Source organism: Oncorhynchus keta, chromosome 16 (genome assembly GCF_023373465.1).
Source record: "Oncorhynchus keta strain PuntledgeMale-10-30-2019 chromosome 16, Oket_V2, whole genome shotgun sequence".
Lineage (NCBI taxonomy): Eukaryota > Metazoa > Chordata > Actinopteri > Salmoniformes > Salmonidae > Oncorhynchus > Oncorhynchus keta.
Genome location: NC_068436.1, coordinates 5,557,053 through 5,583,441, shown reverse-complemented (window position 1 = coordinate 5,583,441; position 26,389 = coordinate 5,557,053). Strand labels below are relative to the sequence as shown.

The window sequence follows — 26,389 nt, the reverse complement described above, 5'->3', positions numbered from 1 at the left end:
CAACCACAGCTTCCCCCACAACAGCCATAGCTGCTGCTACGACAACAACAGCTACAACAACCAAAGCCATCCCCACAACCACAACCACAGATGCTCCCGGAACAACCACGTCTACAACGACAACCACAGCCGCAGCTCCGACAACCACAGCCAGCCCCACATCAACCACAGCTTCCCCCATATCAAACACAGATGCTGCCAAGACAACAACAGCAGTCTCCCCAACATCCACAGCTGTTCCCACAACAACTACAGCTTCCCCCACAACAACCACAGCTTCACCAATGATAACCACAGCTGTAACAACGATAACTCCAGCTTCTGCTACAACAACAACTCCTGTTGCTCCAACAACTACTGTTGCCCCAACCAGTGATTCCACTGACCCTCCAACAGCAAATGAAGGTGTACTTTTTCTGCATTTCCGGCTGAATAGTACATTTTGGAAGCCTACAAAAGTCCACAGTCCAATGAGTACCTTAATTTGGCTTCATATCTGACATCTGAGGTAAATGTTGATAATTGAAATAAGCACAAATCTTTAAATGGACATTTATAACAAAACTTGATTGTGATTTATATTTACTATTTTTCCTGTCCTTTTAATGCTTATTGTGTGCACTGACATTTTTCTACAGTTGAATCAAGGATTCAAAAGAATATATCCTGTAATCTTCCTCAGATGCATCATCATCAGTTTCTGGTATGTTGACTTTCTTTTGGTCCACATTTATGCAACTTACTTATTTGCAGATAGATAAAGTGTATTAGTCACATGTATTCTTTAAAAATACTAATTTTGCTATTACTCCTACTAACAACAGTAATACATTTTATTGGATTTCACATCAATTCTGTTCTTTGGTATTTAGGTCTGGTTCTGTGGGTGTGACAACTAACTTGATCTTCACAAGCCAGTCTGTGGTCCCTAACGTTAATAATGTAGAGGACTCCCTCAAGACGTCCATTAACACGTTCACAGTCTTCTTCGATATTATTCCTGGCAGTATCAAAGCTGGTAAAGATTCATCTAAACACACCACATATTACAATTCAAACACATTATGGGGAGAAAGAGTAGTTGTCCGAGTTGTCTGGGACTGTGGTGTTCGGTTACCAAACAAATTTAATTCAGCACATTTAGCAGATATTGCAGAGCATTTTAATGGTCGTAATAAAACAATGTTTTATACAGAACTCCAGCAAAGCACGACTGCTACTACGCCTACCAACACAACGACAGCTAATCCCACAATTGCCACAGTTTACCACACAACAACCACAGCGGCTTCTACAGCAACCCCATCCATGGCAACAACAACTACAGCCACACCAATCACATCTACAGCTGTGGCTCTGAAAAGTACAGCTGTGGCTACAACAATCACAGCTGCAATCGAAACAACCACATCTGCATCAATGACAACCACAACCGTAGCTCCGAAAACCACAGCCACAGCTCCGACAACCACAGCCACAGCTCCGACAACCACAGCCACAGCTCCGACCACCACAGCCACAACAACCACAGTTGTACTCACAACAACCACAGCTGCTCCCACAACAACCACAGAAGCACCCACAACAACCACATATTTTCTAACAACTACTACAGCAATTCCAACAGCCACAACAGCTTCCTCTTCAACAACCACAGCCACCTCAACAACAACCACAGCTTTCCCCACGACAACCACAGTTGCTGCTACTACAACAACAGCTGCGGATTCAACAACCACAGATGCACCCACAACAATCCCCAAAAAGTTGACAACAACTACAGCAGCTCCCAGAACCACCACAGCTTCCCCTACAACAACAGCAGCTGTACTCACAACAACCACAGCATCTACCACAAAAACTACAGTAACTGCTGCTACGACAACTACAGCTTTGGCTACAAAACAACACTTTCTCCAACAAAAATCACAGCAGCACCAACACCGACGACAGCTGCTCCCACAACAACCACACTGCAGACACAAGAAGAAGAGCTGTACCCTCAAAAACCACAGCGGCACCCAGATCATCATAAGCTGAAACATCAACATCAGAAGGGGCAACAACACCCTAAACCATGCGAACAACCAACAACCACAGTCGTCCCCACAAAAACCACAGCTGCTCCAACAACAACCACAGCTGCTTCTTCTACGACAACTAAAACTGTGGCTACAACAACAACAGCCGTTCAAACAACAACAACAGCTGTTCCCACAACAACCACAGCTTCCCCCACAACAACAACAGCTGCATCTACAACAAAAAAAGCCATCCCCACAACCACAGATGCTCCCGGAACAACCACATCTACAATGACAACCACAGCCGCAGCTCCGACAACCACAGCCAGCCCCATATCAACCACAGCTTCCCCACATCAACCACAGCCGCAGCTCCGACAACCACAGCCAGCCCCACAACCACAGATGCTCCCGGAACAACCATGTCTATAACGACAACCACAGCCGCAGCTCCGACAACCACAGCCAGCCCCACAACCACAGATGCTCCCGGAACAACCATGTCTACAACGACAACCACAGCCGCAGCTCCAACAACCACAGCCAGCCCCACGTCAACCACAGCTTCCCCCACATCAAACACAGATGCTGCTACGACAACAACAGCCGCCCCCCCAACATCCACAGCTGTTCCCACAACAACCACAGCTTCCCCCACAACAGCCATAGCTGCTGCTACGACAACAACAGCTACAACAACCAAAGCCATCCCCACAACCACAACCACAGATGCTCCCGGAACAACCACGTCTACAACGACAACCACAGCCGCAGCTCCGACAACCACAGCCAGCCCCACATCAACCACAGCTTCCCCCATATCAAACACAGATGCTGCCAAGACAACAACAGCAGTCTCCCCAACATCCACAGCTGTTCCCACAACAACTACAGCTTCCCCACAACAACCACAGCTTCACCAATGATAACCATAGCTGTAACAACGATAACTCCAGCTTCTGCTACAACAACAACTCCTGTTGCTCCAACAACTACTGTTGCCCCAACCAGTGATTCCACTGACCCTCCAACAGCAAATGAAGGTGTACTTTTTCTGCATTTCCGGCTGAATAGTACATTTTTGGAAGCCTACAAAAGTCCACAGTCCAATGAGTACCTTAATTTGGCTTCATATCTGACATCTGAGGTAAATGTTGATAATTGAAATAAGCACAAATCTTTAAATGGACATTTATAACAAAACTTGATTGTGATTTATATTTACTATTTTTCCTGTCCTTTTAATGCTTATTGTGTGCACTGACATTTTTCTACAGTTGAATCAAGGATTCAAAAGAATATATCCTGTAATCTTCCTCAGATGCATCATCATCAGTTTCTGGTATGTTGACTTTCTTTTTGGTCCACATTTATGCAACTTACTTATTTGCAGATAGATAAAGTGTATTAGTCACATGTATTCTTTAAAAATACTAATTTTGCTATTACTCCTACTAACAACAGTAATACATTTTATTGGATTTCACATCAATTCTGTTCTTTGGTATTTAGGTCTGGTTCTGTGGGTGTGACAACTAACTTGATCTTCACAAGCCAGTCTGTGGTCCCTAACGTTAATAATGTAGAGGACTCCCTCAAGACGTCCATCAACACGTTCACAGTCTTCTTCGATATTATTCCTGGCAGTATCAAAGCTGGTAAGGATTCATCTAAACACACCACATATTACAATTCAAACACATTATGGGGAGAAAGAGTAGTTGTCCGAGTTGTCTGGGACTGTGGTGTTCGGTTACCAAACAAATTTAATTCAGCACATTTAGCAGATATTGCAGAGCATTTTAATGGTCGTAATAAAACAATGTTTTATACAGAACTCCAGCAAAGCACGACTGCTACTACGCCTACCAACACAACGACAGCTAATCCCACAATTGCCACAGTTTACCACACAACAACCACAGCGGCTTCTACAGCAACCCCATCCATGGCAACAACAACTACAGCCACACCAATCACATCTACAGCTGTGGCTCTGAAAAGTACAGCTGTGGCTACAACAATCACAGCTGCAATCGAAACAACCACATCTGCATCAATGACAACCACAACCGTAGCTCCGAAAACCACAGCCACAGCTCCGACAACCACAGCCACAGCTCCGACAACCACAGCCACAGCTCCGACCACCACAGCCACAACAACCACAGTTGTACTCACAACAACCACAGCTGCTCCCACAACAACCACAGAAGCACCCACAACAACCACATATTTTCTAACAACTACTACAGCAATTCCAACAGCCACAACAGCTTCCTCTTCAACAACCACAGCCACCTCAACAACAACCACAGCTTTCCCCACGACAACCACAGTTGCTGCTACTACAACAACAGCTGCGGATTCAACAACCACAGATGCACCCACAACAATCCCCAAAAAGTTGACAACAACTACAGCAGCTCCCAGAACCACCACAGCTTCCCCTACAACAACAGCAGCTGTACTCACAACAACCACAGCATCTACCACAAAAACTACAGTAACTGCTGCTACGACAACTACAGCTTTGGCTACAAAAACAACACTTTCTCCAACAAAAATCACAGCAGCACCAACACCGACGACAGCTGCTCCCACAACAACCACACTGCAGACACAAGAAGAAGAGCTGTACCCTCAAAAACCACAGCGGCACCCAGATCATCATAAGCTGAAACATCAACATCAGAAGGGGCAACAACACCCTAAACCATGCGAACAACCAACAACCACAGTCGTCCCCACAAAAACCACAGCTGCTCCAACAACAACCACAGCTGCTTCTTCTACGACAACTAAAACTGTGGCTACAACAACAACAGCCGTTCAAACAACAACAACAGCTGTTCCCACAACAACCACAGCTTCCCCCACAACAACAACAGCTGCATCTACAACAAAAAAAGCCATCCCCACAACCACAGATGCTCCCGGAACAACCACATCTACAATGACAACCACAGCCGCAGCTCCGACAACCACAGCCAGCCCCATATCAACCACAGCTTCCCCCACATCAACCACAGCCGCAGCTCCGACAACCACAGCCAGCCCCACAACCACAGATGCTCCCGGAACAACCATGTCTATAACGACAACCACAGCCGCAGCTCCGACAACCACAGCCAGCCCCACAACCACAGATGCTCCCGGAACAACCATGTCTACAACGACAACCACAGCCGCAGCTCCAACAACCACAGCCAGCCCCACGTCAACCACAGCTTCCCCCACATCAAACACAGATGCTGCTACGACAACAACAGCCGCCCCCAACATTCACAGCTGTTCCCACAACAACCACAGCTTCCCCACAACAGCCATAGCTGCTGCTACGACAACAACAGCTACAACAACCAAAGCCATCCCCACAACCACAACCACAGATGCTCCCGGAACAACCACGTCTACAACGACAACCACAGCCGCAGCTCCGACAACCACAGCCAGCCCCACATCAACCACAGCTTCCCCATATCAAACACAGATGCTGCCAAGACAACAACAGCAGTCTCCCCAACATCCACAGCTGTTCCCACAACAACTACAGCTTCCCCACAACAACCACAGCTTCACCAATGATAACCATAGCTGTAACAACGATAACTCCAGCTTCTGCTACAACAACAACTCCTGTTGCTCCAACAACTACTGTTGCCCCAACCAGTGATTCCACTGACCCTCCAACAGCAAATGAAGGTGTACTTTTTCTGCATTTCCGGCTGAATAGTACATTTTTGGAAGCCTACAAAAGTCCACAGTCCAATGAGTACCTTAATTTGGCTTCATATCTGACATCTGAGGTAAATGTTGATAATTGAAATAAGCACAAATCTTTAAATGGACATTTATAACAAAACTTGATTGTGATTTATATTTACTATTTTTCCTGTCCTTTTAATGCTTATTGTGTGCACTGACATTTTTCTACAGTTGAATCAAGGATTCAAAAGAATATATCCTGTAATCTTCCTCAGATGCATCATCATCAGTTTCTGGTATGTTGACTTTCTTTTTGGTCCACATTTATGCAACTTACTTATTTGCAGATAGATAAAGTGTATTAGTCACATGTATTCTTTAAAAATACTAATTTTGCTATTACTCCTACTAACAACAGTAATACATTTTATTGGATTTCACATCAATTCTGTTCTTTGGTATTTAGGTCTGGTTCTGTGGGTGTGACAACTAACTTGATCTTCACAAGCCAGTCTGTGGTCCCTAACGTTAATAATGTAGAGGACTCCCTCAAGACGTCCATTAACACGTTCACAGTCTTCTTCGATATTATTCCTGGCAGTATCAAAGCTGGTAAGGATTCATCTAAACACACCACATATTACAATTCAAACACATTATGGGGAGAAAGAGTAGTTGTCCGAGTTGTCTGGGACTGTGGTGTTCGGTTACCAAACAAATTTAATTCAGCACATTTAGCAGATATTGCAGAGCATTTTAATGGTCGTAATAAAACAATGTTTTATACAGAACTCCAGCAAAGCACGACTGCTACTACGCCTACCAACACAACGACAGCTAATCCCACAATTGCCACAGTTTACCACACAACAACCACAGCGGCTTCTACAGCAACCCCATCCATGGCAACAACAACTACAGCCACACCAATCACATCTACAGCTGTGGCTCTGAAAAGTACAGCTGTGGCTACAACAATCACAGCTGCAATCGAAACAACCACATCTGCATCAATGACAACCACAACCGTAGCTCCGAAAACCACAGCCACAGCTCCGACAACCACAGCCACAGCTCCGACAACCACAGCCACAGCTCCGACCACCACAGCCACAACAACCACAGTTGTACTCACAACAACCACAGCTGCTCCCACAACAACCACAGAAGCACCCACAACAACCACATATTTTCTAACAACTACTACAGCAATTCCAACAGCCACAACAGCTTCCTCTTCAACAACCACAGCCACCTCAACAACAACCACAGCTTTCCCCACGACAACCACAGTTGCTGCTACTACAACAACAGCTGCGGATTCAACAACCACAGATGCACCCACAACAATCCCCAAAAAGTTGACAACAACTACAGCAGCTCCCAGAACCACCACAGCTTCCCCTACAACAACAGCAGCTGTACTCACAACAACCACAGCATCTACCACAAAAACTACAGTAACTGCTGCTACGACAACTACAGCTTTGGCTACAAAAACAACACTTTCTCCAACAAAAATCACAGCAGCACCAACACCGACGACAGCTGCCCCACAACAACCACACTGCAGACACAAGAAGAAGAGCTGTACCCTCAAAAACCACAGCGGCACCCAGATCATCATAAGCTGAAACATCAACATCAGAAGGGGCAACAACACCCTAAACCATGCGAACAACCAACAACCACAGTCGTCCCCACAAAACCACAGCTGCTCCAACAACAACCACAGCTGCTTCTTCTACGACAACTAAAACTGTGGCTACAACAACAACAGCCGTTCAAACAACAACAACAGCTGTTCCCACAACAACCACAGCTTCCCCCACAACAACAACAGCTGCATCTACAACAAAAAAAGCCATCCCCACAACCACAGATGCTCCCGGAACAACCACATCTACAATGACAACCACAGCCGCAGCTCCGACAACCACAGCCAGCCCCATATCAACCACAGCTTCCCCCACATCAACCACAGCCGCAGCTCCGACAACCACAGCCAGCCCCACAACCACAGATGCTCCCGAACAACCATGTCTATAACGACAACCACAGCCGCAGCTCCGACAACCACAGCCAGCCCCACAACCACAGATGCTCCCGGAACAACCATGTCTACAACGACAACCACAGCCGCAGCTCCAACAACCACAGCCAGCCCCACGTCAACCACAGCTTCCCCACATCAAACACAGATGCTGCTACGACAACAACAGCCGCCCCCAACATCCACAGCTGTTCCCACAACAACCACAGCTTCCCCCACAACAGCCATAGCTGCTGCTACGACAACAACAGCTACAACAACCAAAGCCATCCCCACAACCACAACCACAGATGCTCCCGAACAACCACGTCTACAACGACAACCACAGCCGCAGCTCCGACAACCACAGCCAGCCCCACATCAACCACAGCTTCCCCCATATCAAACACAGATGCTGCCAAGACAACAACAGCAGTCTCCCCAACATCCACAGCTGTTCCCACAACAACTACAGCTTCCCCCACAACAACCACAGCTTCACCAATGATAACCACAGCTGTAACAACGATAACTCCAGCTTCTGCTACAACAACAACTCCTGTTGCTCCAACAACTACTGTTGCCCCAACCAGTGATTCCACTGACCCTCCAACAGCAAATGAAGGTGTACTTTTTCTGCATTTCCGGCTGAATAGTACATTTTTGGAAGCCTACAAAAGTCCACAGTCCAATGAGTACCTTAATTTGGCTTCATATCTGACATCTGAGGTAAATGTTGATAATTGAAATAAGCACAAATCTTTAAATGGACATTTATAACAAAACTTGATTGTGATTTATATTTACTATTTTTCCTGTCCTTTTAATGCTTATTGTGTGCACTGACATTTTTCTACAGTTGAATCAAGGATTCAAAAGAATATATCCTGTAATCTTCCTCAGATGCATCATCATCAGTTTCTGGTATGTTGACTTTCTTTTTGGTCCACATTCATGCAACTTACTTATTTCCAGATAGACAAAGTGTATTAGTCACATGTATTCTTTAAAAATACTAATTTTGCTATTACTCCTACTAACAACAGTAATACATTTTATTGGATTTCACATCAATTCTGTTCTTTGGTATTTAGGTCTGGTTCTGTGGGTGTGACAACTAACTTGATCTTCACAAGCCAGTCTGTGGTCCCTAACGTTAATAATGTAGAGGACTCCCTCAAGACGTCCATCAACACGTTCACAGTCTTCTTCGATATTATTCCTGGCAGTATCAAAGCTGGTAAGGATTCATCTAAACACACCACATATTACAATTCAAACACATTATGGGGAGAAAGAGTAGTTGTCAGAGTTGTCTGGGACTGTGGTGTTCGGTTACCAAACAAATTTAATTCAGCACATGTAGCAGATATTGCAGAGCATTTTAATGGTCGTAATAAAACAATGTTTTATACAGAACTCCAGCAAAGCACGACTGCTACTACGCCTACCAACACAATGACAGCTAATCCCACAATTGCCACAGCTTACTACACAACAACCACAGCGGCTTCTACAACAACCCCATCCATGGCAACAACAACAACAACTACAGCCACACCAATGACATCTACAGCTGTGGCTCTGGAAAGTACAGCTGTGGCTACAACAATCACAGCTGCAATCGAAACAACCACATCTGCATCAATGACAACCACAGCCGTAGCTCCAAAAACCATAGCCACAGCTCCAACAACCACAGTTGCCCCCACAACAACCCCAGCTGCTCCCACAACAACCACAGATGCACCCACAACAACCTCATATTTAATAACAACAACTACAGCATTTCCAACAACCACAACAACCACAGCTGACCCAACAACAACCACAGCTTTCCCCACGACAACCACAGTTGCTGCTACTTCAACAACAGCTTTGGATACAAAAACAACCATTTCTCCATCAAAAACCTCACCTTCTGCAAGAACAACCAAAGTGATTCACACAACAACCGAATCCCTGCCCACAACAACCACATCGCTGCCCACAACAACCGCAGCTCCAGCTACAACATCTGAAGACCTTCCCACAACAACTGAACCACTGCCCACAACAACCACAGTGAATCCAACAAAAAACACATCTGCTCCCACCACTACAGCAGCTCCCACAACCATAATAGCTTCCATTACTACAAGCACAGCTTCCCCCAAAACAAACACAGCAACATTAATGACATCTACAGCAGCAACTACGACAAGTGCAGCTGTAGCTACAACCACCACAGATGAACCCACACCAACCACAGCTGCCAAAACATCAACAACCATAGCTACAGCAACAACACCCAAAACCTTGCCCACATCAACCACAGCTGATGATACAACAACAACAACAACCACAGCGACAGTAACAACACCCACAGCCTTGCCCACATCAACTACAGATACTCCTACTACAAACACAGCTTCTCCCACAACAACCACATCTGCACCAACCACAACCACAACATCTCCAATAACATCTACAGTGGAGGCTTCAACAACTACAGCTGAGGAAACAACAACCACAGTTGCACCAACAACCACAGCTTCTTCCACAACAACCACATCTGCCACAACCATAATAGCTTCCATTACTACAAGCACAGCTTGCTCCAAAACAACCACAGCGACATTAATGACATATACAGCAGCAGCTACAACGACTACAGATGCAGCCACAAATACAACAACATCCGAAGACCTTCCCACAACAACTGAACCCCTGCCCACAACAACCACAGCTCCTGCTACAACACCCAAAGACCTTCCCACAACAACTGAACCCCTGCCCACAACAACCACAGCTCCTGCTACGACATCCGAAGACCTTCCCACAACAACTGGACCCCTGCCCACAACAATCACAGCTCCTGCTACAACATCCGAAGACCTTCCCACAACAACTGGACCCCTGCCCACAACAATCACAGCTCCTGCTACAACATCCGAAGACCTTCCCACAACAACTGCACCCCTGCCCACAACAACCACAGCTCCTTCTACAACATCCGAAGACCTTCCCACAACAACTGCACCCCTGCCCACAACAACCACAGCTCCTTCTACAACATCCGAAGACCTTCCCACAACAACTGAAACCCTGCCCACAACAACCACAGCTCCTGCTACAACATCCGAAAACCTTCCCACAACAACTGAACCCCTGCCCACAACAACCTCAGCTCCTGCTACAACATCCGAAGACCTTCCCACAACAACTGAACCCTTGTCCACGACAACCACAGCTCCTGATACAACATCCGAAAACCTTCCCACAACAACTGAACCCCTGCCCACGACAATCACAGCTCCTGCTACAACATCCGAAGACCTTCCCACAACAACTGAACCCCTGCCCACGACAATCACAGCTCCTGCTACAACATCCGAAGACCTTCCCACAACAACTGAACCCCTGCCCACGACAATCACAGCTCCTGCTACAACATCCGAAGAATTTCCCACAACAACTGAACCCCTGCCCACGACAACCACAGCTCCTGCTACAACATCCGAAGACCTTCCCACAACAACTGAACCCCTGCCCACAACAACCACAGCTCCTGCTACAACATCCGAAGACCTTCCCACAACAACTGAACCCCTGCCCACGACAACCACAGCTCCTGCTACAACATCCGAAGACCTTCCCACAACAACTGAACCCCTGCCCACGACAACCACAGCTCCTGCTACAACATCCGAAGACCTTCCCACAACAACTGAACCCCTGCCCACAACAACCACAGCTCCTGCTACAACATCCGAAAACCTTCCCACAACAACTGAACCCCTGCCCACAACAATCACAGCTCCTGCTAAAACATCCGAAGAACTTCCCACAACAACTGAACCCATGCCCACAACAACCACAGCTCCAGCTACAACATCCGAAGACCTTCCCACAACAACTGAACCCCTGCCCACCACAACCACAGCTCCTGCTACAACATCCAAAACCTTCCCACAACAACTGAACCCCTGCCCACAACAACCACAGCTCCTGCTACAACATCCGAAGACCTTCCCACAACAACTGAACCCCTGCCCACAACAACCACAGCTCCTGCTACAACATCCGAAGTCCTTCCCACAACAACTGAACCCCTGCCCACGACAACCACAGCTCCTGCTACAACATCCGAAGACCTTCCCACAACAACTGAACCCCTGCCCACGACAACCACAGCTCCTGCTACAACATCCGAAGACCTTCTCACAACAACTGAACCCCTGCACACGACAACCACAGCTCCTGCTACAACATCCGAAGACCTTCCCACAACAATTGAACCCCTGCCCACGACAATCACAGCTCCTGCTACAACATCCGAAAACCTTCCCACAACAACTGAACCCCTGCCCACGACAATCACAGCTCCTGCTACACCATCCGAAGAATTTCCCACAACAACTGAACCCCTGCCCACGACAACCACAGCTCCTTCTACAACATCCGAAGACCTTCCCACAACAACTGAACCCCTGCCCACGACAACCACAGCTCCTGCTACAACATCCGAAGACCTTCCCACAACAACTGAACCCCTGCCCACGACAACCACAGCTCCTGCTACAACATCCGAAGACCTTCTCACAACAACTGAACCCCTGCCCACGACAACCACAGCTCCTGCTACAACATCCGAAGACCTTCCCACAACAACTGAACCTCTGCCCACCACAACCACAGCTCCTGCTACAACATCCGAAAACCTTCCCACAACAACTGAACCCCTGCCCACAACAATCACAGCTCCTGCTAAAACATCCGAAGATCTTCCCACAACAACTGAACCCATGCCCACAACAACCACAGCTCCAGCTACAACATCCGAAGACCTTCCCACAACAACTGAACCCCTGCCCACAACAACCACAGCTCCTGCTACAACATCCGAAGACCTTCTCAGAACAACTGAACCCCTGCCCACAACAACCACAGCTCCTGCTACAACATCCGAGACCTACCCACAACAACTGAACCCCTGCCCACCACAACCACAGCTCCTTCTACAACATCCAAAAACCTTCCCACAACAACTGAACCCCTGCCCACAACAACCACAGCTCCTGCTACAACATCCGAAAACCTTCCCACAACAACTGAACCCCTGCCCACAACAATCACAGCTCCTGCTACAACATCCGAAGTCCTTCCCACAACAACTGAACCCCTGCCCCGACAACCACAGCTCCTGCTACAACATCCGAAGACCTTCCCACAACAACTGAACCCCTGCCCACGACAACCACAGCTCCTGCTACAACATCCGAAGACCTTCCCACAACAACTGAACCCCTGCACCACGACAACCACAGCTCCTGCTACAACATCCGAAGACCTTCCCACAACAACTGAACCCCTGCCCACCACAACCACAGCTCCTGCTACAACATCCGAAAACCTTCCCACAACAACTGAACCCCTGCCCACAACAACCACAGCTCCTGCTACAACATCCGAAGACCTTCCCACAACAACTGAACCCCTGCCCACAACAACCACAGCTCCTGCTACAACATCCGAAAACCTTCCCACAACAACTGAACCCCTGCCCACAACAACCACAGCTCCTGATACAACATCCGAAAACCTTCCCACAACAACTGAACCCCTGCCCACAACAACCACAGCTCCTGCTACAACATCCGAAGTCCTTCCCACAACAACTGAACCCCTGCCCACAACAACCACAGCTCCTGCTACAACATCCGAAGACCTTCCCACAACAACTGAACCCCTGCCCACAACAACCACAGCTCCTGCTACAACATCCGAAGACCTTCCCACAACAACTGAACCCCTGCCCACAACAACCACAGCTCCTGCTACAACATCCGAAGACCTTCCCACAACAACTGAACCCCTGCCCACAACAACCACAGCTCCTGCTACGACATCCGAAGACCTTCCCACAACAACTGAACCCTGCTCACCACAACCACAGCTCCTGCTACAACATCCGAAAACCTTCCCACAACAACTGAACCCTGCCCACAACAACCACAGCTCCTGCTACAACATCCGAAGACCTTCCCACAACAACTGAACCCCTGCCCACAACAATCACAGCTCCTGCTACAACATCCGAAAACCTTCCCACAACAACTGAACCCCTGCCCACAACAACCACAGCTCCGTCTACAACATCCGAAGACCTTCCCACAACAACTGAACCCCTGCCCACAACAATCACAGCTCCTGCTACAACATCCGAAGACCTTCCCACAACAACTGAACCCCTGCCCACAACAATCACAGCTCCTGCTACAACATCCGAAGACCTTCCCTCAACAACTGAACCCCTGCCCACAACAATCACAGCTCCTGCTACAACATCCAAAGACCTTCCCTCAACAACTGAACCCCTGCCCACAACAATCACAGCTCCTGCTACAACATCCGAAGACCTTCCCTCAACAACTGAACCCCTGCCCACAACAACCACAGCTCCTGCTACAACATCCAAAGACCTTCCCACAACAACTGAACCCTGTCACAACAACCACAGCTCCTGATACAACATCCGAAAACCTTCCCACAACAACTGAACCCCTGACCACAACAACCACAGCTCCGCTACAATATCTGAAGTCCTTCCCACAACAACTGAACCCTGCCCACAACAATCACAGCTCCTACTACAACATCCAAAAACCTTCCCACAACAACTGACCCCTGCCCACAACAACCACAGCTACTGCTACAACATCCGAAGAACTTCCCACAACAACTGAACCCCTGCCCACAACAACCACAGCTCCTGCTACAACATCCGAAGACCATCCCACAACAACTGAACCCCTGCCCACAACAATCACAGCTCCTGCTACAACATCCGAAGACCTTCCCACAACACTGGACCCTGCCCACAACAATCACAGCTCCTGCTACAACATCCGAGACCTTCCCACAACAACTGAACCCCTGCCCACAACAACCACAGCTCCTGCTCCAACATCCGAAGACCTTCCACAACAACTGAACCCCTGCCCACCACAACCACAGCTCCTGCTACAACATCCGAAAACCTTCCCACAACAACTGAACCCCTGCCCACAACAACCACAGCTCCTGCTACAACATCCGAAGACCTTCCCACAACAACTGAACCCCTGCCCACAACAATCACAGCTCCTGCTACAACATCCGAAAACCTTCCCACAACAACTGAACCCCTGCCCACAACAACCACAGCTCCGTCTACAACATCCGAAGACCTTCCCACAACAACTGAACCCCTGCCCACAACAATCACAGCTCCTGCTACAACATCCGAAGACCTTCCCTCAACAACTGAACCCCTGCCCACAACAATCACAGCTCCTGCTACAACATCCAAAGACCTTCCCTCAACAACTGAACCCCTGCCCACAACAATCACAGCTCCTGCTACAACATCCGAAGACCTTCCCTCAACAACTGAACCCCTGCCCACAACAACCACAGCTCCTGCTACAACATCCAAAGACCTTCCCACAACAACTGAACCCCTGTCCACAACAACCACAGCTCCTGATACAACATCCGAAAACCTTCCCACAACAACTGAACCCCTGCCCACAACAACCACAGCTCCCGCTACAACATCTGAAGTCCTTCCCACAACAACTGAACCCCTGCCCACAACAATCACAGCTCCTACTACACCATCCAAAAACCTTCCCACAACAACTGAACCCCTGCCCACAACAACCACAGCTACTGCTACAACATCCGAAGAACTTCCCACAACAACTGAACCCCTGCCCACAACAACCACAGCTCCTGCTACAACATCCGAAGACCATCCCACAACAACTGAACCCCTGCCCACAACAATCACAGCTCCTGCTACAACATCCGAAGACCTTCCCACAACAACTGAACCCCTGCCCACAACAATCACAGCTCCTGCTACAACATCCGAAGACCTTCCCACAACAACTGAACCCCTGCCCACAACAACCACAGCTCCTGCTCCAACATCCGAAGACCTTCCCACAACAACTGAACCCCTGCCCACCACAACCACAGCTCCTGCTACAACATCCGAAAACCTTCCCACAACAACTGAACCCCTGCCCACAACAACCACAGCTCCTGCTACAACATCCGAAGACCTTCCCACAACAACTGAACCCCTGCCCACAACAATCACAGCTCCTGCTACAACATCCGGCGTTCCCACAACAACTGAACCCCTGCCCACAACAACCACAACTCCGTCTACAACATCCGAAGACCTTCCCACAACAACTGAACCCCTGCCCACAACAATCACAGCTCCTGCTACAACATCCGAAGACCTTCCCACAACAACTGAACCCCTGCCCAAAACAATCACAGCTCCTGCTACAACATCCGAAGACCTTCCCTCAACAACTGAACCCTGCCCACAACAATCACAGCTCCTGCTACAACATCAAAGACCTTCCCTCAACAACTGAACCCCTGCCCACAACAATCACAGCTCCTGCTACAACATCCGAAGACCTTCCCTCAACAACTGAACCCCTGCCCACAACAACCACAGCTCCTGCTACAACATCCAAAGACCTTCCCACAACAACTGAACCCCTGTCCACAACAACCACAGCTCCTGATACAACATCCGAAAACCTTCCCACAACAACTGAACCCCTGCCCACAACAACCACAGCTCCCGCTACAACATCTGAAGTCCTTCCCACAACAACTGAACCCCTGCCCACAACAATCACAGCTCCTACTACAACATCCAAAAACCTTCCCACAACAACTGAACCCCTGCCCACAACAACCACAGCTACTGCTACAACATCCGAAGAACTTCCCACAACAACTGAACCACTGCCCACAACAACCACATCTGCTCCCACCCCTACAGCAGCTCCCACAACCATAATAGCTTCCATTACTACCAGCACAGCTTCCCCCCCAAAAAACACAGCAACATTAATGACATCTACAGCAGCAGCTACGACAAGTACAGTTGTAGCTACAACCACGACAGATGCAGCCACAACAACCACAACCACAGCTGCTGCAACAACAATAACAACAGCTACAGCAACAACACCCAAAACCTCGCCTTCATCAACCACAGCTGACGATACAACAACAACAACAATAGCTACAGCAACAACATCCAAAACCTCACCCACAACAACCACAGCTGCTCCCACTACAAACACAGCTGCTCCCACAACAACCACATCTGCACCAACCACAACCACAGCATCTCCAATAACATCTATAGCAGAGGCTTCAACAAGTACAGCTGAGGCCACAAAAACTAAAATTGCACCAACAACAACCACTTCATCTTCCACAACCACAGCATCTTCAATAACATCTATAGCAGAGGCTTCAACAAGTACAGCTGAGGCCACAAAAACTACAATTGCACCAACAACAACCACTTCATCTTCCACAACAACAACAGCTGCTCCCACAAAAACAACTGCTGTTGCTACAACAACAAAAGCTACAGCAACAACAACCAATATCCTGCCCACCTCAACCACATCTGCTCCAACTACAACAGCAGATTCACCCACAATAAGCACAATTGTTCCCACAACAGCAGCAGATCCACCAACTGAAGTGTTTCCCACAACCACAGCTGCTATGACAACAAAAGCTGTATCCACAACAACCACAGCAACTCCAACAACAATCCCAGCTGCTGCTACAACAACATTTGTGGCATCAACACCCAAAACTCTACCCACGACAACCACTGCTGCTCCCACAACAAACTTAGCTGCTCTCGCAACAACCACATCTTCACAAATCACAACCAAAGCAACACCATCTACAGCTGCACAAACAACAACCACAGTTTCTCCCACAACAACCACAGGTGCTCTCACAACCACTGCAAATCCCACAACAACTTCACTTACAACAACTGCATAAACAACAACCACAGCCCTGACCACAACTACCACAGCTGCTCCAACAACAATCACAGATTCACCCAAAACAAACACATCTGCTTCCACAACTACAGCAAGTCCCACAACCACAACAACGTCCCTTACAACAACTACAGCTGGTCCCACAACGATCACAGTAGCACCAATGATGTCTACATCTGGGGCTACAACAAATACAGCTGCACCCACAACAACTACAGCTTCTCCCACAACAATCACAGCTTCTCCCACAACCACAACAGCTTCCCTTACAACCACAGCTGTTTCCACAACAACTACCGCTATCCCCACAACAACAGCTGCACCCAAAACAACCACAGCTGCTCTCACAATAACCACAGCTGTCCCCACAACAAACACAGCTACTCCCATAACAACCACAGCTGCTCTCACAATAACCACAGCTGTCCCCACAACAAACACAGCTACTCCCATAACAAACACAGCTGATCAAACAACAACCACATTTACACAGATGACAACTACAGCTCCTGTTAAAACAACAGTGGCTCCCACAACAACAGGAGCTCCCACAACAACCACAGTTTCTCCCTCTACAACAACAGCTGCCATAACAACAACAGCAACAACAAAAGCTTATGTAACAACCATCACTACTAGCCCTACCACAATTACAGCTAACCTCACAACAACCACAGGTGCTCCAACGACCACCACAGCTGCATCCACAGCTACCACAGCTGCATCCACAACCACAACATTTGCACTAACAACATCCCCAGCTGCTGCTATGACAACAACAGCCACCCCTACAACAACTACAACTGCTCCCACAACAACCACAGCAGTGCCAACATCAACCACAGCAGCTCCCACTACACTCACAGCTTCACCATCGACAACCACAGTTGCTGCAAAGACCACCAACACCCACCACACAACAACCATAGTTTCAGCCACAACAACCACAGCTGCTGTAACTACCACAGCTACAGCTGCACCAACGTCAACTACAGCTGCTAAGACAACAACAACTGTTTCCCCAACCACCGCATCCACAAACCCTCCAACGTCAAATGAAGGTGTACTTATTCTAAAGTTCCGGTTGAACCGTACGTTTATGGAAGCCTACAAAGATTCAAATTCCTTGGATTACATTACTTTGGCGTTAAATGTCACAACTGAGGTAAAAGTTTATCATTAATATAAATATTGAAATGGACATATACAAAAATATATTGCTTGAGAGTTATTAGTAACTACTACACATTTGTTGTCCTTAAAATACTCATCATTCGGCCCTCTGATATCTTTCTACAGTTGACTCGAGGATACAAAAATGTATATCCTGTGATCTTCCTCAGATGCATCATCATCAGTTTTTGGTATGTTCAGTTTTCATTTTGGTCCATATTTCTACAACTTACTTGCAGCTAGAACAAGTGTGTTATTTACGTTTACCATTATTTAATCATACTAATACTACTACAACCAAAAATAATAACTTTTATCCCATTTCACATACATTCTACTTCTTTGATTTTTAGGTCTGGGTCTGTGGGTGTGACAACCAACTTGATCTTCACACGCCAGTCTGTGGTCCCTAACGTTACAAATGTAGAGGACTCCCTCAAGACATCCATCAACACGTCCACAGTTTTCTTAGATGTTATTCCTGGCAGTATCAAAGCTGGTAAGGATGAATCTTAACACAATATTTATGAAAATTCGTACAGTACAGATGATTGTTTGAATCAATATTCCCGTCTGTGTTTTTTTATGCCCAAAGCTTATTTACCAGCTCTGGTTTCATCAGTTGTGACCAAATTAGATCATACTTGAAACACTGTACCTCATTTAAAGGTCTATCTTTTCATTTCATAACCATTTCAATCATAGTAGTCTCTTATAAGACTATCTTTACCCGTAGATGTGAGCAAAAATGATTCTGGTTCTCTGGTTTGCATCACTGATTATTTGAATCAGGAATGGAGAACTTTGATGGAGTTGGGTGCAACAAAAAAAACGTGAGAGGTTGCAGTGGCTGGTGGGTCTTCATACCCACATCCCACATTTGCCATTGGGTGTAACAAAATTGTTACAATTGCAAGTTTGCTGCAAATGTACACATTTTGCCATGGGACAGATCTTTTTTTTTTTTAAAGTTTTACACCTTGTATATTCTATTATTCTAACGCTCAACAGTAAGTTGAGACCCTGACTGAGTCCCTAAATATATATACTGTGTATATATCTACAGTGCATTCAGAAAGTATTCAGACCCCTTGACATTTTCCACACTTTGTTAAGCTACAGCCTTATTCTAAAAATGCAGCAGTGGGGTCAAACTGTAGAACCCAGTTCCTACATTTGATTATAAACAGGGATTTTATCAAACAAAATTGTGCTACATTTTATTTCTGGGACACTCAGGATGACAAATCAGAGCAAGATTAATGAATGTAAGTACATTTTTTACCTTCAGAGGTGAATGTATCGAACCATGTTCTGTGATAAGTGTTTTGTTGTTGTGCACTATCCTCAAAATAATAGCATGTTATTTTTTGCTGTAATAGATGCTGTAAATGGGACACTGCAGTTCAATGAACAACAATTTAATATTTCTGCCCATATTAGACATGTCGATGTCCCGGATTTGGCTTTTGTTTACAATGACATTCTAGTCACATTATTGCAAATTGACCGAAAACTGTCCCAATTTAGGGACACCGATCCCATAGAGGTTATATCACGTTTTCCACCTGATCAATCTTCACACAATACCTCATAATGACAAAGCAAAAACGGGTGAAGAAAGTTTTGCAAATGTTTTAGAAGTAAAACACTGAATATCACATTTACATACGTTTTCAGACCCTTTAATCAATAATTAGTTGACGCACCTTTGGCAGCAATTATAGCCTCGTGTGTTCTGGGGTATGGCTCTACAAGCTTGTCACACCTGCATTTGGAGAGTTTCCGCTGCTGCTGAAAAACATCCCCATAGCATGATGCTGCCACCACCATACTTCACCATAGGGATGGTGTCAGGTTTCCTCCAGACAAGACGTTTGACATTATGGCCAAACCAGATAATCTTGTTTCTCATGGTTTGAGAATCTTTAAGTGCTTTTTGACTAACTCCAAGCGGGCTGTTTTACTGAGAAGTGGCTTCCTTCTGGCCACACTACCATAAAGGCCTGATTGGTGGAAAGCTGCAGAGATGGTTGTCCTTCTTGAAGGTTCTCCCATCTCCACAGAGGAACTATAGAGCTCTGTCAGAGTGACCATCATGTTCTTGGTCTCCTCCCTGACCAAGGCCCTTTTTCCCCTGATTACTTAGTTTGGCCGGGCAGCCAGCTCCAGGAAGAGTCTTGTTGCTCCAAACTTCTTCCATTTCAGAATGATGGAGGCCACTGTGTTCTTAGGGATCTTCAATGCTGCAGAAATGTTTTGGTACCCTTCCCCAGAGTTGTGCCTAGACACATCCCTGTCTCAGAACTATACAGATAATTCCTTCGACCTCATGGCTTGGTTTTTGCTTTGACATGCAGTGTCAACTGTGGGACCTTATATATGTCCAATCAATTGAATTCATCACAGGTGGACTAAAAGTTGTAGAAACATCTCAAGGATGATCAATGGAAACAGGATGCACCTGAGCTTAATTTCATGTCTCATAGCAAAGGGTTTGAATACTTATGGAAATAAGGTATTTCAGTTTTTTTTTTTTACATTAAATGTCTAAAAACCTGTTTTTGCTTTGTCATCATGCAGTTTTGTGAGTAGATTGATGAGGGAAAAAACTGTTAAATCAATTTTAGAATAAGCCTGTAACGTAACAAAATGGGGAAAAAGTCAAGGGGTCTGAATACTTTCCGTATCTACTGTATAATATACTAAAGAGATGCTGCTGGACACCAGTTGATCATCCCTGATTTGGATAAATCATTATTTTGTTCAGGTGGTCTACAGCTTATCTTGAATTTTTTTGCAAGAATATAGACTTTGGGAAGGCTTTGCAGAGGCTTTTAAATGGTCAAAATCTGATTCTTCTTTAACAGAACTCCGGAACTCGACAACTAATGCTACGACTACAGCTACGACTACAGCTACGACTACTGCAACCACCACGACAGTCACGCCAGCAGCAACCACAAACACTACAGAGGGTTCAAATACCTCCAGCAGCGCTATGGCAAGAAACAGACCTCAAGAAATGGTCACTATATTACTTGCTTCAATACTGATCTATTTCTTCTGAACAAAATAACTCTAGTACTCAATTAAACCCATTAAGCTGATAATGTAATGAAGCTAATTCTGCCACAATACCAGAACATGTATCATTGTGAAATTGTGTGATGTTCTGCTATTTAATATTTACATTTTGTTTTAGTATATTGCAATAGCTTATGAATAATGTAATATCATTTAAATGAAATTAACCAATTAAATTATGAAATAAGCATGTAAACCTTATTGTCTATTCTGTCATCTATATTTTTCCTTATTGTAACCCAACTCCAGCCATACGTTGTAATCTTTGGAAATGGCTTTGAAAACCCTTGAATAAATGTTGCCATATAAAACCGTATACCAATAAACATGTATTAACAAATACCCTTTAGATAGTAGATGTATTGTAATAACACTGAAATAAACTCAAATGAATCTTATCAATGTTGTTGCAGTCTACATACTACATTATACAGACCGTACTCATCTGAGATATTGAGTGCCCTGAACTTGACAATGTTCAACAGTCGGTAAATCACTAAATTGTACATTTCCGAAATGCCTGACAAACAAAATATTGTCTGGAGGAAGTATCAGCAAGTGAGATCTCATAACAGATATCATACACTACCTTCAGGAAGTATTCACACCCCCTGATTTTTTCAGAAAGAAAATGTTACAGCCTATTTAAATTGTATTCAATTAAGATTTTGTGTCAGTGGTTTACACACAATACCCCATAATGTCAAAGACAAATTACGTTTTTAGACATTTTATAAATTAATAGAAAAAGAACATCTGAAATGTCTTAAGTTAATAAGTATTTAACCCCGTTGTTATGGCAAGCCTAAATAAGTCCAAGAGTACAAATCTGCTTCACCCTTGTGATGTCTTAAGGGTCATACATTTCCCTTTAAAGCCACTATTTTTAAAAGAAGAGAAATTAGGGATCTTTTTTCAACTTGACATTTTATGACTTTTCCTAGAGTGACCCCAACATTAGAAAAAGTGAAGCATCGCCTTTGTTCATATTTCCATGAAAGCTGAACACCACCAGGGTACAAAGATTGTCTTAGGGTCATTTTTGACCCCAGGTTATAAAATAATTTACACACCACAATAACCACAAAGACACACACACGCACTGTCACGCCCTGACCATAGTTCCTTATTTATGTCTCTATTTTGGTTTGGTCGGGGCGTGAGTTGGGGTGGGCATTCTGTTGTTTTTCTATGTTTTCGTTTCTCTGCGTTTGGCCTGGTATGGTTCCCAATCAGAGGCAGTTGTCTATCGTTGTCTCTCATTGAGAACCATACTTAGGTAGCCTTTTCCCACCTGGTGTTTGTGGGTAGTTGTTTCCTGTTTTGTGTTTTCACCTTTCAGGACTGTTTCGATCTTCATTTCTTACATTCACTTTGTTATTTTGTATTTTCGTGTTCCGTGTTAATAAATGATCATGGACACTTACCACGCTGCGTTTTGGTCTGATCCGTCCTATTCCTCATCCGATGAAGACGAAGACCATTACAGAACTACCCACCACCAACGGACCAAGCAGCGTGGTAAGGAGGAGCAGAGGGTTCGGGACTCCTGGACTTGGGAGGAGATACTAGACGGTACGGGACCCTGGAGTCAGGCTGGGGAATATAGCCTCCCGAAAGCTGAAATGGAAGCGGAGATATGAGGTAAGGCAGCGCAGCACTAGAGGCATTTTTGGGGGGGCGACACACGGGGAGATTGACGGAGTCAGGCGATAGACCTGAGCCAACTCCCCGTGCTTACCGGAAGCAGCGTAGTACTGGTCAGGCACCGTGTTATGCGGTGAAGCGCATGTGAGCGCTCATATCCCGGAGTGCTATAGGCCAGCCCCCCGCAAGTGCCATGCAAGAGTAGGCATACAGCCAGGGCGGATTGTGCCAGCCCAGCATGTTTGGTCTCCGGTGCGCCGTTTCGGCCCAGGGTATCCTGCGCCGGCTCTGCGTACTGTGTCTCCGGGGCGCTGGGAGGGTGCTGTTTGTCTTATGCCTGCGCTCCACCCGTGCTGGAAATGGAGAAATTGAGATTGTGTGCTACTGATTGAACTCAGGCAAAACAAAAACGTTCTTGTGCGTGTGCAGCATCTCCCCTCCCCTCCACAGACAACAAAAAACAATTTCAGAAAAAACATAATTCAGACAAAATAAACATTTCTTGAAAGCATTGTTTATTAATGGGGAATGCAGTCAGAGGCTATAAAGGTGCTGCAGATGACAGTCCCCAGAGTTCTCTCTTTCCTGAAGCCATGAATGCACGTCTCAGTGCCTGATTGTTTTCAGATGTCCATGAGGAAAAAGAGAACAATGATTTAGAAGAGGAGGGGGTATCTGGAGAAGAAGATCGGGAAGAATACATCCCAGAGCACGAGGAATCATCTTCAGATGAAGAGGAAATCCTCCAAGCTGAAAGAGATCACTTTTTGTCAAAGAACAGCACAATAACATGGTCCTTGTCGCCATATGACAACCAGGGCAGGATGGCAGCACAAAATGTCATAAGGATGACCCAAGGGCCCACAATAAATGCATTTGCCCATGCTGAGGACATAGCCTCAACATTCTACATGTTCATCACAAAAGCCATTGAAAAAATAATCCTGGGGATGACAAATTTGGAGGGTTTCTGTAAATATGGAAACAACTGGAACAGGATGGATGAGATTGACCTGCATGCCTACATAGGGCTGCTACACTTAGTGGGTGTGTATAGGTCCCGAAGCGAGGCTACATGTAGACTCAGGGATGCAGAGTGTGGAAGTGCGATTTTCTGTGCTATGATTCCACTGAAAGTCTTTCACACTTTCTCAAGAATGCCACGATATGATAACAGTGAGTCAAGACCCAACGGCAGACTCAACAGCCTTGGTTTCTCAAATGACTGCCTCGCCAGGTTCTCCAACTACTTCTCAGACAGAGTTCAGTGTGTCAAATCGGAGCGCCTGTTGTCCGGACCTCTTGCAGTCTCTATGGGGGGTGCCACAGGGTTAAATCATCGGGCCAACTCTTTTCTCTGCATACATCAATGATGTCGCTCTTGCTGCTGGAAATTCTCTGATCCAGCTCTACGCAGACGACACCATTCTGTATACTTATGGCCCTTCTTTGGAAACGGTGTTAAATAACCTCCAGACGAGCTTCAATGCCATACAACTCTCCTTCAGTGGCCTACAACTGCTCCTAAATGCAAGGAAACCTAAATGCATGCTCTTCAACCGATCGCTGCCCACACCTGCCCGCCCGTCCAACATCACTACTCTGGATGATTCTGATTTAGAATATGTGGACAACTACAAATACATAGGTGTCTGGTGAGACTGCAAACTCTCCTTCCAGACTCACATTAAGTATCTCCAATCCAAAATTAAATCTAGAATTGGCTTCCTATTTTGCAACAAAGCATCCTTCACTCATGCTGCCAAACATACCCTCATAAAACTGACTATCCTACCGATCCTTGACTTCGGCGATGTCATTACAAAATAGCATCCAAAATTCTACTTAGCAAATTGGATGCAGTCTATCACAGTGCCATCCATTTTTTCACAAAAGCCCCATATACTACCCACCACTGCCACCTAAATGCTCTCATTGGCTGGCCCTCGCTTCATATTCGTCACCAAACCCACTGGCTCATCTATAAGTCTTTGCTAGGTAAAGCCCCATCTTATCTCAGCTCACTGGTCACCATAGCAGCACCCACCCGTAGCACGCACTTCAGCAGGTATATTTCACTGGTCCTCCCCATAACCAATTCCTCTTTCGGCCGCCTTTCCTTCCAGTTCTCTGCTGCCAATGACTGGAACGAACTGCAAAAATCACTGAAGCTGGAGACTCATATCTCCCTCACTAGCTTCAAGCACCAGCTGTCAGAGCAGCTCACAGATGACTGCACCTGTACATAGCCCATTTGTAAATAGCCACCCCAACTACCTCCTCCCTATATTGTTATTTATTTTGCTCCTTTGCACCCCAGTATCTCTACTTGCACAATCATCTTCTGCACATCTACCATTCCAGTGTTTAATTGCTATATTGTAATTACTTTGCCACCATGGCCTATTTATTGCCTTACCTCTCTTATCCAACCTCATTTGCACACACTTTATATATACTTTTTCTACTGAATTGTTGACTGTCTGTTTCTTTATTCTATGTGTAACTCTGTGTTGTTGTTTGTGTCACACTGCTTTGATTTATCTTGGCCAGATCGCAATTGTAAATGAGAACTTGTTCTCAACTAGCCTACCTGGTTAAATAAAGGTGAATTAAAAAAGTAAAAATAAACGACCTACAAGACATGTGAGAGACAAACTGGATGCCTTAAAAGAGGTCTGGGAGAAGTGGGTGGAGCGTCTGCCATACCTCTACAACCCTGGGCCTGAAGTAACAGTGGATGAGCAACTGGTTCCATTCAGAGGTTAATGTTTATTTTCATATCTGTAATATAAGTCATTTTCACTGTTAATTTTATTATGTATTACTGTAATATCATTGAT

The 26,389-nt window shown here is 46.0% G+C and overlaps 2 protein-coding genes and 1 long non-coding RNA gene across 3 annotated transcripts; 2 read left to right on the top strand and 1 right to left on the bottom strand.

Annotated features, from left to right (window-relative positions):
- The first annotated feature begins 446 nt into the window (after window positions 1-446).
- LOC118395527 (mucin-5AC-like) lies at window positions 447-10,847 on the top strand. Its single transcript, XM_052464339.1, has 5 exons — window positions 447-508; window positions 5,964-6,028; window positions 8,859-9,004; window positions 9,182-10,601; window positions 10,682-10,847. The coding sequence occupies exons 4-5, from the start codon at window positions 9,223-9,225 to the stop codon at window positions 10,845-10,847; spliced, it is 1,545 nt and encodes a 514-aa protein (XP_052320299.1). The 5' UTR covers window positions 447-508; window positions 5,964-6,028; window positions 8,859-9,004; window positions 9,182-9,222.
- A 46-nt stretch (window positions 10,848-10,893) lies between these two features.
- LOC127907924 (uncharacterized) lies at window positions 10,894-13,031 on the bottom strand. Its single transcript, XR_008065554.1, has 3 exons — window positions 12,970-13,031; window positions 11,964-12,026; window positions 10,894-11,145 (listed from the first exon to the last, which is right to left on the bottom strand). It is a non-coding gene; the product is annotated as an uncharacterized LOC127907924 (long non-coding RNA).
- A 3,451-nt stretch (window positions 13,032-16,482) lies between these two features.
- On the top strand, window positions 16,483-22,297 carry LOC127907923 (mucin-5AC-like). Its single transcript, XM_052464565.1, has 4 exons — window positions 16,483-18,804; window positions 18,939-19,003; window positions 19,166-19,311; window positions 21,683-22,297. Exons 1-4 carry the CDS (start codon window positions 17,803-17,805, stop codon window positions 21,880-21,882), a joined length of 1,413 nt encoding a protein of 470 aa, XP_052320525.1. The 5' UTR covers window positions 16,483-17,802; the 3' UTR covers window positions 21,883-22,297.
- Window positions 22,298-26,389: the final 4,092 nt, after the last annotated feature.